Source organism: Aphelocoma coerulescens, chromosome 1 (assembly GCF_041296385.1).
Source record: "Aphelocoma coerulescens isolate FSJ_1873_10779 chromosome 1, UR_Acoe_1.0, whole genome shotgun sequence".
Taxonomy (NCBI): Eukaryota; Metazoa; Chordata; class Aves; order Passeriformes; family Corvidae; genus Aphelocoma; species Aphelocoma coerulescens.
Genome location: NC_091013.1, coordinates 116,063,968 through 116,083,486, shown reverse-complemented (window position 1 = coordinate 116,083,486; position 19,519 = coordinate 116,063,968). Strand labels below are relative to the sequence as shown.

Here is a 19,519-nt window from a genome sequence, read left to right as displayed (position 1 = left end):
CAACATGAGCTGCCAAAGTGATGGCTCAGAGAACAAAATATGATTGTTGGGTGTATACACAACAAAACACATGGATTCCGTGGATTCTTTGGTTACTGGAGTACTGAGTCCCGTTTTGGTGTGCATGATTTGTCATGAGAAAGATGCTGGCAAACTAAAAAAGGCTCTGAAAAGAGCTCCAGAACAATTTGATGTCTGGAAAACCTCCCTCAGAATAAAATGAAGTAGCTCAGTGGCATTAAGTTTTGAAATGACAATGTTAAAGTTTGAGGAATGACTGCCTCAAGGAATATAACTGGAAATCAGAGTTAAGTGCTTTATGTTATAGTAGAGCTGTGACTTCAAGAGGTTGTTTGAACCCAAGACTTTTATAATCTGTCCCACATAGATGTAGAATGATTGAGAGATGAGGCTTGACAAGTCAGAATAGTAAGCCTAATAATTAGTGAATTTAGTAGTAGTTTACTTGGAAAACTCTTATTTACAAATGTGGTGGATTTTCCATAGTTTGTCGTTTTTCAACCAAAGCTCATAACTTCTTGTCATGTGTTAAAGGCTTGACACAGGTCTCCCTCGGTGAAATTTCATAATCTAGATTATGCAAGAGGCCAGCTGCAGTAATCATAAGGGTCTGTATGGCAAGCAGGGTAGCTGTTACATATATATAAAATATTAATTTAAAAGTCTGAATTTTTAGCAGTCATCTTTTAAATTACCACTTGGAAACTGGGACAAAGAAGAAACCAATACTAAGCAACCTATGGCTCTTGGCAGTTTTATAATAAAAATTTCATTACTATTGCTGGTCTGTGGATATGGTGTGAGAATGCCTGTAATGTGCTGAAACTTCGTGGAGGTACTGCACATCTATATTTGATGGTATTATTAGACTTGTGGATTTCCACTCATTTACATTCTTCAGGGAGGCTCTTACACAAAGGAATTTTAAAGTACTAGGTGATGAAATCCTTGTTAGCAATCTCTCTGTTTCTCCATTGAAATACCGTTCTGGAAGGTCAGCACTGAACGTGTAACTGTTGGCACAAAGTAAAATTGGAAAGGAGTCTTGACATAAAAACCACATGAGGTGTATTTCCCAGAGAGGGGTGTTGGGTTTGTTCTGAGAGAAAGGAAAGGCAGGGTTCAGGAGCTGGCATTACAGCCCAGAATGCTGAAATAAAGAAAGAAAACCTAAAAAACACATTAACCTACGTGAGGTTAAGAGTGAATTATGTCAGTGATCCCAAAAGCACATCTTCAGGAAAACTGTTTAGAAAATAATGGGAAGGAGGTGTCACAAGTGCTGTCATGGAACCTGGATAGATGGCTGTGGATAGGTCAGGCTGAGTTTGTTGCCATAATCCCACTAAAGCCAGGCGTAGATGCTTTTTGCATCTTGGCACCCTGGAGCATCTTTGAGGTTGGGCACTGCTTATTCTCCTACCATTACAAGTCATCACATTAAATGGTTTTGGAGTTAGTCTGAGGAGAAGACCAGTTGGAAACAAACAATGTCAGCCTTATGTGGTAGCAGGGAGGGTTTGGCTACTCAGGGAGTCATCTGTCCTTAAGAGAGAAGATGGCAAAATGCTGGAGCACTCCCCTGTCTGGTTATGTGTGGACTTCACAAAAAGTAAATGCTGGAGCTGCTGCACTGGAAGAGATTTGATTCAAAACCATGGTAGAAGTAGGGAGGGTCATCATCCACAAGTGCTGTGGTAGTGCTGAACTGAAGGTCAGCTTTAGTCAGCTGTCCCCATTTCCTTAAGGGAGTGCCCATTAATTTCCCCCTTCCCAAACAGCAACAGGCAGTCCATGCCTTCTCCCCATAAAAGGAACCTCAAATGTCACAGCAACTACTTGAAATTTGAAGAACTCTGCGTGTGGTCAGTCTCATCCAAACTTGTGTGTTTGTGCTTTATTACTTGTATGTTTCCTGTAGCTTATTTTTTTTTATCTGTCACCACACATTCACAATCTGCTGCGTGCATAACATGGGTGGGGTGGATTAATAAAGGAAGAAGGGGATGGGCTTTTAATTTGCAAGTTCTGAGGGATTGTTATGAAGGACAAGGATGGAGGAAGCAGACTTCTCACACTATAGAGAGCTGCTGTGAGGCCCTTTTGAAGATGTGATTGTTTATAATTGTCCTGTTTTTAGAGGCAGTTGCAAAAGACCTTGAAAGCCATGTACTTAAATATGCTCCATTCAATTGCCTTTTTTTTTTCTTGACTGTAATCCCTCATGTAATCTCTTTTTGTGTGAGCAGCAGTGCAGAATGTGAGCGTGTCTCTCTCATAAGAATCTTTAACCTCTCCTTCCAAAGTGTAATGATTAAAAACTTGGACCACAAACCACCTTCTGGTTCAGACACCACCTGTCCAAGTATGACAGAAAGGTCAAAAGAGAGGCAGCAGCAGAGGAACAAAAAGCAATAGAAAATGGCACAAAGAAAGGTTTATTCAGAAGATACTATTCTGTAACTTAAGTTTAATCTTGATTATTTAAAGAATAAGAGTGATGCTAATCAGGTTAGGCATGCTGGCAAGACAGTAGAAAGAGCAGCAAGACAGCTGAGCAGAAGAAATCCCTCTAACCTTCCTCTAAACCTTCGCTAAAGATTAATCCATCTCTGTTGGATGCACTAATATGTAAGAGAAAAAGGAATGTCTAGCAGAAATAGCAACAGAAGGGCAGTAGATCATATATCTGAGAGGCTTGGGTTTCTAGAATTAATTGTGACAGCATCTTTATTACTCTTGAGTGTTGTTTAGTATTTCCATGCCTTTTTTTCTCTCCTCTTTGAATCTGTAAAATGAGAGTAGTATCTGTCTAAATATGTAGACAAGTGGTTGTGACAATTTGTAAATGACTGCCTGGATAGGTAAGAAGCCCATGGAAGTAAGCTGGCATGGCAGAGGTGTTTTCTGTATTCCTAAGATCATGCTCTGCTCTTTTACTTCTTCAAAGCAAAGGCAAGTCGATTCAAAACTTGGGTTAGTGGGGGCCTATTTCTGGGTGTATAATGTAACACCAGAAGTTTGTGGAGCACAGAGTTGAAGATTAATTCATCTTCCTAACAGGACCAGTGCAAAATGCTCTCCTGAGAGGTGGCTGGCCTGTCTGTGGGTGGTTAAGCACAAGCCTAACTTGATACGCTGAACTGGAGATAGCATTGGTGGTACCTGCTGTGGCAAAGTGCTGCAGAAAGGCCCTGCTCTGGAACAGCCTAAAACTCTGTGGAGCCAAACTTCGTAAATACAGATGTAGCCCTAGTTCACAGTGATGTCATGGATGCAATGACAAGAAGAGGGAAAGCCCTAAAATTAGTAGGGAGTTGTTAGTGGGGATTGATAAGCTGCATCATGTGAATCAGATGAGCAGTAGCCAGCCCGTTCTCCAGTCCCAGGCACTGAATGTGGCCCGGTCCCTGTGGCTGTGGTGTTTAGGCTGCAGAAGGTAGCCTTGGCTCTTTGAGAGAAACAAAGCCATTTTATCCTAAACAACCCACAAGCCCTGTGTGCAGCAAAGAAGCTTTTTGTGCTGTAGACTTACAGCTTTTTGTGCTGTAAAACTCAAACCATTTGGTTTCAGTCAGAGATCTTTTTAGAACTGGGCCCTGGCTAAGGGGAGAAGAGGTTCACACCAAGCAGCCTTCATGGGGATGTGAGGGTCAGTGGTTTGTCCTTCTTGTTCCTGCTGTTGAGTGACATTTGTTGCCCCCTTGTTTGTGCTGTTAGAAATCACTGCACTGTAAACTGGATCACAGGCTGGATTTTTCCTCATGGAAATTTCTGCCCCCCACCTTGATTTTATCCAAAAATGTGGCCTTACTGAGAGTTCTTCTTGGCTGAGTTAAGGATGTAGAGAGATAGCTGAGGTTGAGAAGGAAGGAGTGGAGATTTCTAAAGCTGGTTCTGCTGACAAAGTCAGCATGTTTGAGGAACTACACCCTAAAGCAAAAAGTTAAGGAATGTAGAAACGCTAGAATATAAACCATGAAAGGGTGTGGGGAAATGCTTCCATGGTTAGGGTTATTTTATGTTGGAAAGTAAAGGTTTGATCTCTTTTTTTTTTTTTTTTTTTTTTTTTTTTTTTTTTTTTTTTTTGTTACTTGTTGATTTGAAGCTGCTTATCTGCTGAATCACATTCTTTCAGTTTTGGTACGTATGCTATGGAATTTCTATGGCTAGCTAGAAGAAAGTAATACAGGCATGTATTTCAAGTATAAACAAGAAGTAGGAAAATGAAAAATGTTTTGGGGGAAAAAATACGTGACGTAAAGAGAAGAATATGAGCAAAACAAAGTGATGGAATAATTCAGAACTGGTAATGTGTGCTGGCAATACTTAATGGAAGCAAGGATCTCATTTGTGGTCTGCAGACCAGTTCCGTAAAGAGTGATACACTGAACTCAGGAGGAATGTCTGGTAGAGATCAACCTCATTATTTTACTCTTAAGTCCAGGGAATTCTTGTTCATGTGAAATGTATCAACATCAGGAAAAGCCATGCAGATCTGAGAAGAGTGTTTTGGTTTTTGGTTTTGTTGTTTTGTTTTTTTTTAAACCAACAACAAAACAAAAACTAGGAGGGAGAAAAGAGGTTTGTGTGCAGAGGAACACTTTAATTAGTGTGCCAGACTGCCCAGAGTGATTGTGACATCTCCTTCATGAAACACATTAGCAGCAGAAGAAATTAATAGGTTAGAATATTAATTCATCTGCTCTGTGTTCCAGGGAGGCAAAGAACAGCCAAGACTTTCTGTCTGATGCTCTCCCTGAAAAAGCATCCTTGTGTTTATGAATGCATTATGAAGGATTACCTAAGGTGATGTGAAAGTACATGGTTTTCAACTTGGAGATGATCTATAAACAGGAGGAAGAAGCTTTTCTCTTGAGGCATCTGAAAAGATGCGAAAGATCTTGAAAAACTTAATAGCAGGAGAGTTCTGATCTCATTTTTATTCAGGGAATGCTGTCTCTGAGCAGCTGAGAAGGAAACTTATATTTAGTCAGAGTGGCTTTTGTATTCTGTGTGTATATCAGTGTATATTGAATGCAGATGCCTAATCCACAATGGGAAGAAAACCTTTCATTTTGGGAGTTTTGCTGAGATGTGCTTACCTGTGGTTTACAGTCAGGAGCAGTAGGAGTACAGCAGCACCTAAATTCCTTCTCCAAATCCTTGCAGAATTTCACCAAATTGCAAATAGTTGGTTTTTTTGTTTAAAAAGCTTTCAGTTCATCTCTTCACACAAGTTCAGAAATAAGGGCTTGTGCCTTTGTCAATAGCAAAGTTAAATGTTTAAGACTGATGAAGAAGGGTATTCAAAGTGATTATGAATTAATTTAAATACTTATATATTGGTACAAAGTTTTTTTTCTTCATGTTATGGTACACAGTGCAGGAACTGATGTGTGTCATTAACATCACCAAATGTTTTCTTTGATAAGGGTTTTGATTTTAAGTTGCTTGTAGGATAAAGGTTTTTATTAAAATGTTCTCTGCTGGATTGTGATTAAGGATTGTTTTAAGAATTGGGGTTGCGGGCAGGGAGTTGGTTCCCTTCATTCCAAAGATGAGCTCTCAAACAAATTTGAATGAATTTGGTGAATTTCTGATAAGGACACGCGTGATTTTGGACTTCTGACTTTGAGAATGGAAAGCAGGCATTGCCTTGGTAATACACATGTACCTGTTGTCCCCTTTCTAAAATGCCTTCTGCATTTGCATGGCCCATTAGGCATGTTCAGCAAAGAACTGTTCAGTGTGGTGGCTGTGATTTGGGATTCCACCTGCCAGAAGTGCATTCCACTTGCTCACAGCCCTTGGAATGGGGTGTACCTTGTAGCTGCCAGGTGTGCCACGTGGTCCTGTGGCAAAGAATGCTGTTGTGGTAGATCACTGTTCAACTACAGTTGAAAAATAATACACAGGCATGGAAATCTTGTTATTTTTCAGCTGGAACAGCTGAAATTCTGTGTGCTATTTCTGAATGCTTGAGTTCAAAAACCTCTGTATGAGGTGAAAGTCATTTTGTTTCTATCTTCAGCTTTTTGGGGCTTGGCTTTTTCAGTTTCAACATGTGCAGAGTATGTACTACGGTTTGGAAAATATGTTTTCCTGTCCTTCTAAGTTAGAGCGCTCTTGTGTTTAAGTTGAATGTGTTGGCTCTTGAGTGGATTTCAATAATGCAAGTACTCAGCATTGCAAAACGTTTTTGTTTTTCAGTTCTGAAAACAAAGGGAGCGAAGCCATAAATTTAAAGAGCAGCCAAAAGGAAAGCACAACTCTACCTGCACTATTGAAGGTAAGGTTTTTATTGACTAATATTTATTTATTTTAGGTAAAACCTGCCACCTCTGCTTGTGACTGTTTGTTAGAGTTCTGATGTTGGATGCATTCCTGCACTATGATGTGGCACCTGATTGCCATATTCTGGGTTAGGGTCTACTATGCCAGAGTTCTAATATACATGCTGAGGACAGGAAAACTGTTGTGCTTCACATTCTTAAAATAAAATTCATGTATTTACTTACACAAAAGAAGTGGGACTTCAGTGCTAATTCCACATGCAGTTAGCCAGTGAAGAAGAAAACTAATATTTTTATCAATCTATGTTTTGAGGCATTCCTCTAAAACACCATTTCTGTATAGCTTACAAATATCTAAACAGCAAGTCTTTGCTTGCCTGAAGGTTTACTGGTTGCCAGCCAAAGCACTGTAAGATCTCTCTGCTGAAATTCATCTGTACATCAGCTGCTCCTCACCAGTTACCCGTGTTAATCATGCTTGTCTTGTCCTGTAAGCCTTGTACTGCAAGGGGAGGACATGTTCCTCTGTGATCAGGGCTTTCTCCTGTGCCACTTGGCACACCTCTAAAGTTGTACTTAGATTTAGCCAGATATCATTGATGCCTTCAGTTTTAACTTTCATACTTTTCAAATCCTGTACTGCTTAGTGTGTAACTCTGAAGTTTCTTGTAGCCTGTTCACTGCTGCTCTCTCATGCCAGGCAGACATAACAAAGCCTCTCCAGGCCTGCTCTCCAAGGACACTCAGACCGTCCTAGGCCCAAAATGTGTAAACCAAAAGCCTCTAAAGGGGGGACAAGCTTGGGGAAATGACATCATTAACTGAAGCTTTAATTGGAGAATTAACCCTGATATGCAAATGAACCAAACTTATAAAAGTGTGGAGAACTCGTGACCTGTTGTCCATCTTGTGGTTCAGCTTGGCAGTGGCCTCTGGCTCCCCAGGGGTACCCTTGAAGGCACTTCAAATAAATACCTACCTTTACTCCCTTACTCCTGTCTAGTCTCTGTTTTTAGGTGGCCACTTCAGGCATCATCATAAATAATTATGTACAGGACAGGTGATAACAGCTGTCTTGGCTGCTGTCACATCTTGCCCTCCACAGAGCTGTTCTGGTGACCCAGGCACTAAGCAATTTTGCTTGAATTTTTGTTCTTTTTCTAAGTTGTTTTAGTTCAGTGCAGATAATATGGTGGCTGCTTCCCCAGAAGGGGCTTGGCTGTTCTGACAGATTTATCTGTAGGCTTCTTAACACGCTGAATCTGAGATTTCTGTCCCGTGTTGCATTTATTGGGCACTGATGGTGTATGGAGAAGGAAGTGCTCGTAGGGCCCACAGTCCCTGTGTAGTTGCATTCTCAGGCTCTAGGGACCAATTCTTTGGGTTTCACCAAAGTTGAAGACATTGCAGTTGCCTCTACAAAGACCCCCAGCAGGGTTATTTGCTCAATAACAGTTCCATTTTGACTGTGGTTTGTCTACAGCAAGGTGGAAAACAACTTTTGTTCAGAACCCCTGTGGATTCAAGCCAGGTCTGTCAGTTCAGAGCTCCTGGAAAATGCCACTGCACGCCTTCCTATTACCACAAATCATTGATTTTATGCCTTGGAATGCAGGCAGAAAGGCTTCTGGTAAACCAGAGAAGATTATATCTACTATAGTAGAAGAAAATTTTCTCGGTTTTAAAAAAAATCTCATTTTTCTGTGTCAGATCAGTGAAAAATTCCAAACCAGATTTTCTTTTGGAGGAGGGTTCGGACTGAGGAAGGGGAAGCATTTAGCATACACGCACAAGACTTCAGCACTAGGAATTTCTTAGAAGGAAGTATGAATAGGGCTAGGTCTCAAGGAAAAAGCAGGATGTGTAGGTGGAGCAAAGCAAGCACAGCAAGTTTAAGTTACCTAAGAGTATTTCTTACTTGCCAAAAACTAAATCTCATTAATTTTTTTAATTTACAAAAGCCACAATTCAGAATCTTCCCCGCTGAATCTAAATTTGTTTCAGTAAAGTCTTTTACTCAGAACTTGTATTTTTATAATGCTGTGCTAAAAAATGGTGCCAGAATTAGTGCTGTAAAGTTTTGTTCCACTGTATCTGATCTCCTCTTTGTCTTGCTGTAACTTTTTATTTGATTATATTGTTTTACGCCTATGTTTAAAAGACTAAAACCATGACATGCTCTTTTGAAACAATACCTGGCTTTAGGAAGAAGGTGTGGTTTTCATATAACTAGAATGTGCTGGCTCTTCAGCTGTACTGAGAGCTTTGGTCTAACTTACTTTCCTCTTTCTTTAGCTGATCAAAAACTTGATACACTTGACCAGCTTCATATGCATATGCATATGCATGGTAGTGAGTACTTTTAGCAGTCTAATTTTTTATCTTGTGTGCACTGAAATTGCAACTAGATAGTAAAAACTTACTCAGAGGAGGTGGAGAAAGTATTTGTTTTCTGTTGCTCCCCCCAGCCACAATTTTCTGAGGAAAGTCTTTTTCTGGTTTTTCCTCTCACTGCTCTCTCCAATACACACTTGAAATTTGGTAACACCACATTGGCCAAAATAAACTGCCTTCTGCAAAGATCACCAGGCGGCAGCTGAGCAGTTGGAAAGAATTAAGACTGTCTTAATTGTGGTCTTGGGATAATCTTAAGAGTCTTTTCCAGCCTAGTGTTATTAAAAGATGCTTCAGGTTTTTTCATCCAATCATTAAGGTTACTATGGGCTGACCAAAAAAATGTTGTTATAATAAGTGTACTTTGTGAAGAATGTCTGAATCTAAACCAGTTTTTGGCAGGTTTCCAAGAAATCTGAGCTGTGCTTCTACCTCAGCATTTCAGGTGGATGGTGACTAAAAGTAAAACCATGTTGTGTCTGTGTTGGTGTCACCAAGTTAATGAGCCATCCTATTTCTGATGGACTTCCATGCTGTGATTTTGTATATTCATTGGCCATCTCAGCAGGAGGCCAGGGGCGAAATAGCAGAGGATCTGTAAGTCTCTGATTTAGCAGCAAAGGTCGAGTGTCTAAATTATAACTGGGTGAGTGGAGCTGGGAACTGTGCTGAGCTATGGTAGCTCTTTTACTCTCCTGAGCACTCTAGACACCACTTCTGTACTTTACCCCCATTATTTTTTCCCTACAATGAAATATTTAGCTCATAAAGGGAGGAAAAGATATTTTAATATGCACCTTTTGAAAATATTAAGCCTAATTTTTCTGTGCGCCAGGGGAACTTTATCAATCATCACTTGATCACTTTCAAGAAAATATTACTGAAATGTATTTGCTGTGTCTTTTAATTGATTGCAGAAAGAACACCACCCCCTCCCAATATTTATTTACAGATTTTGGTTTGCTTCTTTGAATTAGGGCTGTAAGGGGTGTCCTTTCTGAGTAAACGCTCCATTTGAGCAAGGTCATTGTTGAACAGATGGTTGTGTGGATGTAAACAGTTCTTGAACTTCATGTTTACTGTACTAAATATCTGCATTACATAGTGTCCAGTACATGTTAGTATATCATTAACCTCCCTTTTAGGGCTACAGGGACTTCATTTTCAAAGAGAATACTGCAACAGTGCTCCCTGCAAAAGTGTGTCATGGTCCCCAGATATCCTTCCTGTAGCAGCGTGCATGGAGGAAATAGCACATTCTTCCATAACCCATTAGGAGGGAATTCTTAAGCATCTCAGCACAGGAACCACTATGTGGGCTCCGTCAGGCAAACCCAAAAGTTCCAAAAAGAAAGTGCAAATTTGATATACCAAATGTGTAATTTAGATTTTACTATTTCAGTAGCATCAAATACTCTATCATTTGGTCCATCGGCTCAAACCTGAATTAACTTGAGACCGTCTCAACCTTCATAGAAAACTCAGGGGCAGAAAGTACAGCAAAGATTATCAAGTCTGCTCCTGTGCCCCAAGGTGAGATCTCTGTATCTATGTCACACCTGATAAAAGCTTGTCTGACTTGTTCTCAAAGAGCTCCAGGGATGGAGATCTCTTAAGATCTCTGCAGCCTCACCAGACAACTGTTCTACCAATTTCATAAACCATATAATTAAAAAGTCTTTTTCTTAACATGCCATCTAAAGCTTCTGTGCTGCAAATTAAACCTGTAACTAATTGTCCTCTGACAAGTACTCCTGTACACTGTGAGCATGGAGAAGAGATTATTCTGTAGCTCTGCTTTCTCACATGAATTTCATTTCAAGGTAACATAAAGATGGCTGTATTTAAGCAGTAGACATGGTATTAAATTTTGATGGCAAAGACTGTAATTATGTGATAAGATGGAGCCAGGTTCTTTTTGGAGTTGCAACGGTTACAAGTTGGAACATGGCAAATTCCAGTCACCTATGTTAATTTTTTTTCCCCCTTTACTATAAGAATGGTCAGGTATTTAAACCTTAAGTTTGCCCAAGTGAGTTGCAGAATCTTTGTGCTTGAAAATACTTAAAACAAAGCTGGATGAACCAGAGCTGCTTTGTGCAGGAGCACAGACTGCATGACCTCCCCAGCCACATTCCTTTCAGCCTAATTTGTGCAGTAATTCTCTGTCACAAAATTTTTCATCCAGTGTGCCAATTTACAAAAGATTTTTTTTAGAAGTCCCATGAAGTTGCTGAATATAGGTAGCTGTTCTTACTGAATGTCCCTTATTCTGACTATAATTTTAAGTTTTACAAAAAGTTAGAAATCAAAATTAAACCTAGAGTCTTAGTTAACTACATACTTTTTTGCATATAGCATGGGGTGGGGGTTTAAATTGTCATGGTTTTATTTTATATTGACTTTGCTTCAAAAACCTCATCACTTGAAATTTCTTCACTAATTATCTAAGTAATGTCTGCTCAGCCTGACTGTGAATTCCTGCTGAATTCCTGACCTAATAATTAGAAATCAGAGAGAGGGATTCTTTGTCTTTTGGGAGTCAAGGGAGATGGACTACTACTGCCAACCACAAATTTTTGAAGAACTTGAGGGTTACTTTTAAAAACTGTTGCTATTGCTGCCCACAGCAACAATGAAAGATTAAACAAAAATAGTTTTGGAGTTTGTATAATCAAGATTTCTCTTGTGAAAGCTGAAAGGAGATCTTTTTCTCTTCAGTCACATTGTAGACTTTTGTTGAAATGGAATTTAAATCTGAATACCTGGCACCTCCTGGTGTTTCCCAGGACACTTTAATTGGTGGTGTTAACAGCTGTATGTGTTGAGGAAGATATTTCAAGCTCATCCCATCAAAAGTTCTGGTAAATTCCCTGGTCATACTGAAGATTTTTAGAGAGGATGATCCTGAAATGTGCTTCCCTCTCTACTACTTCAGTTCTTCAAAGAAGGGATCGTGAGCAGGGAACTTTGTTTCTGGATAGGTGGGGGAGAAAAAGGCTTAAACCTTGGTCTGTTTAGCTCAGAAAACCAGCAGACAGATGAGAAGCAGAAGTGTGATGCCAGATGCTATAATCTGCCAATAGAATATAAGTACAGGTGGAAATCACACTGTCTCATCCCATTCCAAGTGCACTGTCTCCTTCTCCATTGAAAAGGTAAATTTCACCTTCCCTCCCTCTCCCCGCTCCCCCCCCCCAAACTTCAAGAAGTTGTCAAATAAAAGAGAACAGAAATTGTTTCATGTTTGTGAAAATGTATTCCCTAAAAGGCAGTGAAAGTGAGGTACTGGAAGACTTTAGAGGAAAGAACAGAAATAAGACAATTTAATTCTGTTCTCTCTGGCTCCACAGTAGACCTTGTAGCAATAAGGTGATGGTTGCATACTCAGAAGTGAGTACCAATTTTTAATCTTTGATCAGAGCTTTACAATAATTTAATGAGAAAATTCAGATGGGAAAATTTTTGAGCAGCTCTGCAAATGCTGTGAAGAGAAACTTTTAAATTAAAAAGTTAATTTTGTCTTTCTAGAGACTTCCACTGAGTTTAAAATTCCCTGCAAAGGTGACCTAGCAGAAGCTTTTTTCCAAATTGTACCTCCTTTTTCTCCATCTTTTCATTTGAAGTGTTCACCCATACCACTTTATCTGTTCTCTTGTCAGGGGGTGTATCTCTGGATACTTCCTCAGATTTTAGGAGAATACTATAGAGTTTCAGAGAACGTTTGTTTCATCTTTTCTTTCCTCATCTGACAAATTAAATATACATTAATGACTCCTTGCTGTTTTAAGAATTCAAATGGATAAACAAATTTTTAAAGTCCCAGTGCTGAACTTTGAACAGATGCAGTTGTCTTTCTAAATGTTAAATAGTCATTGACGTTAAATAGGTTTATTTTTAAAAATGCAAAACTGATACACTTTAACTAAAATTCTCTTCCTGTTGTTTAACTTTTACTCCTGATTATGAAGATGCCATGATTTCATTAGTTTTCTAGTTACTCTTGTCTTCCGGGGTTGCCATGACCTGATTCTTTTCATGTCAAACCAAGCAGAGAAATGAGGATGTGGAAGGAGTATTAAAAAGCCAAAATAGTCAGGTTAATTGGGTATTTGTAGGGATACTGAGTTCACCTTTAACTTAATTTCCCCCAAACCCCCAAGTCATTCTTTGTTTATTTTGGGGTTTTTTTTGCTTTTTCTGATTAGTTAAAAGGGGCTTTTTAGTAAAGACTAACCAGTTTTTCACAATGGTGGGCCTCTCGTACATCTTCTACACCACCAGTCTAATTACTGGCTTAAATAGGAAAAACCCACTTTAACCGTGTATTTTTAAAATCCAGTTGTCTCATGAACACTAGCAACAGTGGACTTTTAGGGGTTCTTATTGTGTATTTCACTGTCTGATAGTACTTTTGCCTGGATTTTTTTAGTTTCTAGTTTCCTCCGACAAGTCTGGTTCCTAATGTTTGTCTCACTATGTCCAGTAGTTTTTCATTAGGTTTCCATTTGTATTGCCTCCTGTTGGTTGCAAAAGCCTAAAAGATTTTCCTCACAGTACTTGAAAAAACAAAAGCTTATTTCACATGTGGATTTAAGGCACCTCAGTGTGTCACACTCACTGAAAAAAGGTGGGAGATTACACCAAGGATGCTTTAACCTCCCAGAGAAAGAAGATCTGCTGAAAAACCTGCATTAGTGACTGACTGACTGACTGTGGGGATGAACCAGCCTGCCACCAAACAGAGTTATTTCACTGTGGATTTTGCTTAGCACACAGAATTTATGTTGTCTATCAGTGTTCAAATTGGATGAGATGCTCGTGATTGTTGAATAAATGCAGATGTTTTAGTTGTGTTGAAAGGTCAAAGCTAAGGCTAGGAACAATATTAATTTTCCTGTACTATAGGTGACAATGCCTAAATGTGCTACTCTGTGCACCCAACACTTCAGCCTGAAGCAGTTAAATGATTTCTAAATGCCAGCACACAGAAATTCAGGAGTAGTGCCATGGCCACTTCTCAGATGAGTTAAATCGGGATGTTGGGATTAAATGACTTGTTGAAAGTCCCTGGGGTGAATTAGTGATGACCCTAAATTTCTGATGGCAGGCCATCTTCTCTCACAGCCACAGGAGAGATGAGGTGGCAGAAGTGTATCTGTGCAGGAGGCAGAATGTTCTCCAGCAGCAGCTCCCAGTGCAGCAGGACAGGCGGCCTGAGAGGTCCCTGCGCGGCTGTCTGGGGTTTCTGCTTCGTAATGAGCATTCATTCATGGGGAGGGAAATCCGAAATGTCTGGCAGTCGTAGCTGGAAGCTAATGCTTTGTTCACGGAGATCTGTGTTTTAATGCTGTTAATGTTTTAATTTCTCTTGTTAGGGCAATAAAAGAGGTTGTATTTTTGGCAGAGGATGTAGCCCTTGCTGACTGAGAACCTCTGGCAATTCAAACTTCAGCCACCCAGCTGCTGAGAAAAGGTGATTACAAGGGTGGCTGTTCCCTGCTGGTGCAGGAGGTGAGGAAAACTGAAGCAAAGCAATCCCTCCTCAGGGTGCTGTTGTGCCACCTCAGAGGATTGTTCACACTGGTGGTGAGCCCTGAGCCTGCCTGCCAAGGTGCAATTAGGCTGAGGGCATATGTCTGTGCTGCAGCCAGGAGTGGATTACAGCCTGGAAAGCACACCTCGGCTGCCATGAATAGATCAGCTGAGAATCCTGTGCCTGAGACATGGCACCGTGGGCTTGTCTCCCGAGCCCCAGCTTCCAGGCTTCTTTGTGCAGCCAAGTGGGAGCACGGTGCCCAGACACAGCGTCACTTATCACTGCAGTCTCCCCTCTCACCTGATCAAAGGCATAATCTTGTTTCACACCCTGCCAGGCTTGCCCTCTGCACCAGCCTTGTTCCATGTGAGGGCACAGGCCCATAGGATAATTCAGGTTGAAGGGACCCCAGAATGTCATCCAGTCCAGCCTCAGTTCAGCTGTAAGGTCAGGCCAGGTTACCCAGGGCTTGCCCAGTGAAACTTGGAGGAACGAGTTGCCAAAGGACTAAAAGCTAATTAAAGCTTCATGAAGCATGTCACAAGCAGGAAAGCTCACAGAGAGTGGGAAAGGGGAGGCAAGGGGAAGACTGATGACAGTTCATTACAAGAGGAGCAGAAAGAACGCTGTAGCAGGGAACTCTTTTTCCTTGCATCAGCAAGGATCTCAAAGGGGATCTGGCAGGTAGGTTTCCATCCAGAAACTGCTCTTTGCTTGGTAAGCCTGAGAAACTATTCAGACTGCTGTGACACTGCAAGAGGACTTCTTAAATTTGTTTTTCTTTGACGGATGACATGAAGTGTAGGTAAAACAAGAGTCACTGGTATTCCTTCAGTGTTGTGAGTATCAAACTGCTCAAGCTTAATTGTGACAGAATAAATGCTCTGTCAATGTCAGCTAAAGGCTAAAGACTGTTGAAAACTGGTGGGACGTACCAGGTAAAGGATTACTTTATATATACCCTATGTCCTTGCCTTTTTTTTTTTTTCCCCTGAGTGTTTGCTGGGGGCTTCTGTCAGAGACAGACTGGGAGAGAGGCATGGGCAACGATAAGTGAGAGTTTCTGTGATACTGGCTCGTGGAAGTGCCCCTGTACTGCGTGTTCATCAGGCACTTGTGCCTGAAGGCTCCTGCTGTGCTAGAGGCTTACTGGCTTTAGTAAAATCATGTGCTTTCGTCTCACTAATTTGAATATGGCATCATCTTAAAAGACAAACTTCAAAATCTGCAGCAGGAGCAGTGCTGTTTGTGTAATGCCTAAACAGTGCTTCAGACTTTAAATTGAGATTTTTGTGTGCAAATGAGAAAATACCAAGAATGAGAAAATACAGCTCAAGCTGTCTGTTATGGCAAAGTGGAGCAGGAGGGAGAATATATGGAGAGTAGGATTGATTATATTGAAGAGAAGAAAAAATGATTTATATCGTTTCTGTGTTAATATCCACATACATCTTCAAATAAGCACAGCGTAAATGTTCTCTGTGGCTTTTTTCCATGCAAGACGCTATTTATGGTTGAAGGTATGGAAGGACCCTTTCATATTAAAACTTCCTGTTCTTTTGATTTACCAAAAGTTAAGTAAAGAAAGGAAGATTAAAGAGGAAGGGAAGTCTAAATAGATTTCTGTTTCTGGAAGCAGAGACTACAAAACAGCTTTTCAAGCAGGGCATAAATTATGCTCACAAATAAGCAGCACAGTCTTTACAAGCGTTATGTCTCAGAGCTGCTTGGAGAAGACTTTCACATCTAGAGATTTAACTGTATTTGAAGTCTCAGTTCCTAACAGGAAAAAAAAACAAAAAACAAAACCCTCCAGTAGTTCCTGAATACAGATGGTTTTTAAAAATGGGCAAAACCTCACCAAACAAAGCAACAAACAAAAACAGCTGTAAGACTAAACTGTTGTTAAGTTTTTAATGTAACAATTTCTTTTATAGTTAATGCATTTAGTTGTTAACTTCGTAGATACTGTAATAGCTAATATAAATGTTTATAGCTTAAAAGGGTTATATGTGCAGAGAAAAGAATAAGGTTTGTGCATGTTCTGCACTGAAATACTCTTTTAGATCAGACAAATCTGAGTGAATGGTACGAATCACAAAACAAGGGAGAAATGCCCTCCTTCACTTGAAGTTGAATTAAAATCTGGTATTGAACAATTCTAAGGTGTTAGTCAAAGTGAACGGAGAAAACTATGACAATAGAACCTTGAAGCTGACATGGTGAATCATTCACTTACCAAATTTTGGAAATTGTTTTGTTTTCTTGTTTCTGTTTTGTATTTCCTTATGCAAAGTACTCAGTTCCTGTGAGATAAAGTTAATTATTCAACAGATTCATTCCAGGCTCATGTGTTACTTGTCTAGTACTGAAGCCAGCAGCAGCCAGAGCTGTGGCACATCTGCAAGCTGCACTGTTGGCATCTTCGTTTCCAGGGCTGGGTTTGGGTAGAGTTGACACGTAAAGTGGTAAATCTCTGATACCCAGGGGTGACTACACCCCTTTGTGATGCATCAGCTGTTGATCAGTGCAGTGTGTGGGGGAGCAGGTGGGGTTTGTCACAGGTGGGATGAAAAAAGGCCAGAGTTTGACTTGGCCCACTTCTAAAAGTTTACTTAGAAGTTCAGTGTGGTTGTACAAGTATCTTGCCCGTACGAAGAAAATGGAGGTTGTGTGGATTTCTCAAGGACAAATTAGTGCTGTTCAATTTCTGTCCTCACATAAACATTTCCATTTTCAGCACATGCATCTTTTAATATTAAGCAATTGCATCTGCTCTGTATTTAAAAGGTGAAAAAGCATTGCTTGAAGTTTAAAGACCTCTTCTCCAGTATCATTAAATATATCTTGAAAGTTCTTAAGAAATTGCTGTTCCCCAAGGATGAAGCTGAGTTCATTAAAATGCTTTTTTCATCATTAACATGATCCTAGATGGCCTATTAACAGATAAGCCTGCTGATTTATTTAAGATTACTTCAAGTGGAAATAGAATTAGTCACCTAGTGGAAATAGTAGCTTTCTCTGTAGATTGGATGAGTAGGTGTTGCCCAATTTGAAACAATTACTCTTATCCAAGTGTACTGTTGACGCAACTAAAATTTGCATAGGACTTTTTGTTCATGTTCTTTCCCACTCCTGTTGAGCAGGATAGATTTCATCTAAGAAAAGCTGGGGTAACTTTAATCTGTTTTGATAAACTGGGTTGAATCAGGAATTGAAATTACAAGGGTTGTACTTGTAAAGATAAAATAGGCAGCAGTATCCTATGGCATCCACTACGAAGGGTGGGGATGGGGGGCAGGTGCTTCCCCAAAAACTTTAGTCCAGGGAAAAACGTTGTTTGCAGATTGTGAAGCTGAAAATGTGGTTACATGTGGTGTTTGTGAAGCCTTCCAGTGAAGTTGCATCATCCTTTTGGGCAGATGGTCTTGACAGAAGTAAGATGAGCTTGTACAGCAGACCTTGGATCTGTGAGAGGAGCTGACACAGAGGAAATTCAAGGGCATAAATTGGTGAGGAATGGAGCTTGCCTTGCCTCTGGGTGTAGATGCTCAGCTGAGTTGAGGGAAGAAATGAACATGTGGTTTGAATGAGGTGAAACCCTGCCTTGGTGCTCATTCATTTCAGTTCACTGATAGGGCTGATAGGCAGTTCAGAAGGTCAGAGGTGCAGGGTGGTGCTCTGTAGGACTTTGGCTGTATGGAAAACCAGGTGATTTGAGTGCTGGAGACTGTGGGGAGCAACAAATCCGTTTGGAAACAGAGCTGTGCAGTTGAAGGAGAGCTGGCCAAAGGCTGCAACATCAGTTTGCTAAGGGTAGCAGGCAGGATTCACGTCTGGCATGCGAGCCGAGTTTGTTTTATCCCTATTCTGTTCTTGATTCTGCTTGGTTTTCAGAAGTGCAGAAGGCTGTGGTGTGTTTGTGTTTGGCTGTGATGTTCTTGCCTAGATTGCAAGCTGAAAACTGTTCTCACAAGCACATGGATGTTTGTTTGTGAAGCTGTGCTTTCCAAGGGGATTAGTCTGAAGTGTGAAATAACTGTTCCTTGCTTTTTCCCCATGTTTTTTATGCCAGCTGAAGCAATTGTTGCCATCTGTCCTGTATTTTTTTTCCACTGCAGCTACTTTGGGAATTTTCTAGCCTGTGTTAGTCCTTTTTATTTTTGTAGAATTGGGACCTCTTTAGTACAAAAAGAGAAGACAGCAAGCAGTGGGCTTTAACCTTTCTGAATGACAGCTCTCCTGAAAGGAATACAATGCATAGGCACAAATTAAAATCAAGGAATTTGGGAATGTGTGAAAATGACAGGAAACAGCATCTTTATGTGCTTTTTGTATTTATCTTAGGCTTGTCAAAATGAAGAGAAGAACCATTCAGCAGAAGAACTTAGCAAGTCTGAAATCCAGGAGGAACTGAAAAAGGCGAATAGCCTCCCTAGTTTGACTCCTGGAATCAAAACAGCAGATAAAGACAAGCAACCCCGAGAAGGCTTTTTTCATTTCCTTGGAAGCTTATTTAATATTGCAACAAAATCATCTTTGGTAGAATCTAAACCCTCTACCTTCCAAGATGAGCCCAACAGATGTGAAAAGGATTTACAGAGCACAAATACCCTTCCAAAGGACGTGCAGCCAAAGAATCCGAAAGTTGAAGAGCCTGCAGCTAGAAGAAAAGAGGATTCTGTAAATGAAGATGATGCCGTCTTAAATAATACTGGGAAAGATATCACACGGGATCTTCTAAGAGGCTGGAAACAATTCTCAGATACAGAGAAGTAAGTTTTATAGTTTATTGTTAAATATGTTGATGTTTGTGTGTACATGTGCACAGAACTATGCTGACCAAGTTCTGCTGAGTGTATGACAAATGTCTGTCATTTCCAAGGGTGGCTGGAGTGTCCCTGGCTTGACTTGTGCAAAACTCCAGTAGCAACTACCCTAAATAAATGAGGAGGGGAGAAGTCAACTGCAACAAAATATAACTTTAAATGAAGTTCTTTAGAAGTGTCCTGACTAGATGTGTCATTTATAAATATGTTAAGAAAAAAAAAAGTGTAAAGAGCTTATTTCCATCCATATTATGGCCTATATAAAGGCTTAAATGTTTTTCTTTTTTATATCTCAGCGGTTCAATAATTTTACTTATGCAAATAAGGTTTTCTCATTTTTAAATTATTTTTCTTGGATAATTGACTGGGTGATTTTTGCTTATGTGATTTTTTTTTTTTCCCCCCTGGTTCTTTGGGGTTTTCCTATGATGTAAAGAAGG

At 40.1% G+C, this 19,519-nt stretch overlaps 1 protein-coding gene across 2 annotated transcripts in view; it reads left to right on the top strand.

The window, feature by feature from the left end:
* Positions 1 to 19,519, top strand: part of CRYBG3 (crystallin beta-gamma domain containing 3) — an 83,309-nt gene that overhangs the window by 8,115 nt on the left and 55,675 nt on the right. For both annotated transcript variants that reach the window (XM_069025566.1, XM_069025558.1), the window contains exons 2-3: positions 6,235 to 6,313; positions 18,598 to 19,025. In XM_069025566.1, the coding sequence (XP_068881667.1) occupies positions 6,235 to 6,313; positions 18,598 to 19,025 (507 nt within the window). The remainder of the gene's footprint in view (positions 1 to 6,234; positions 6,314 to 18,597; positions 19,026 to 19,519) is intronic.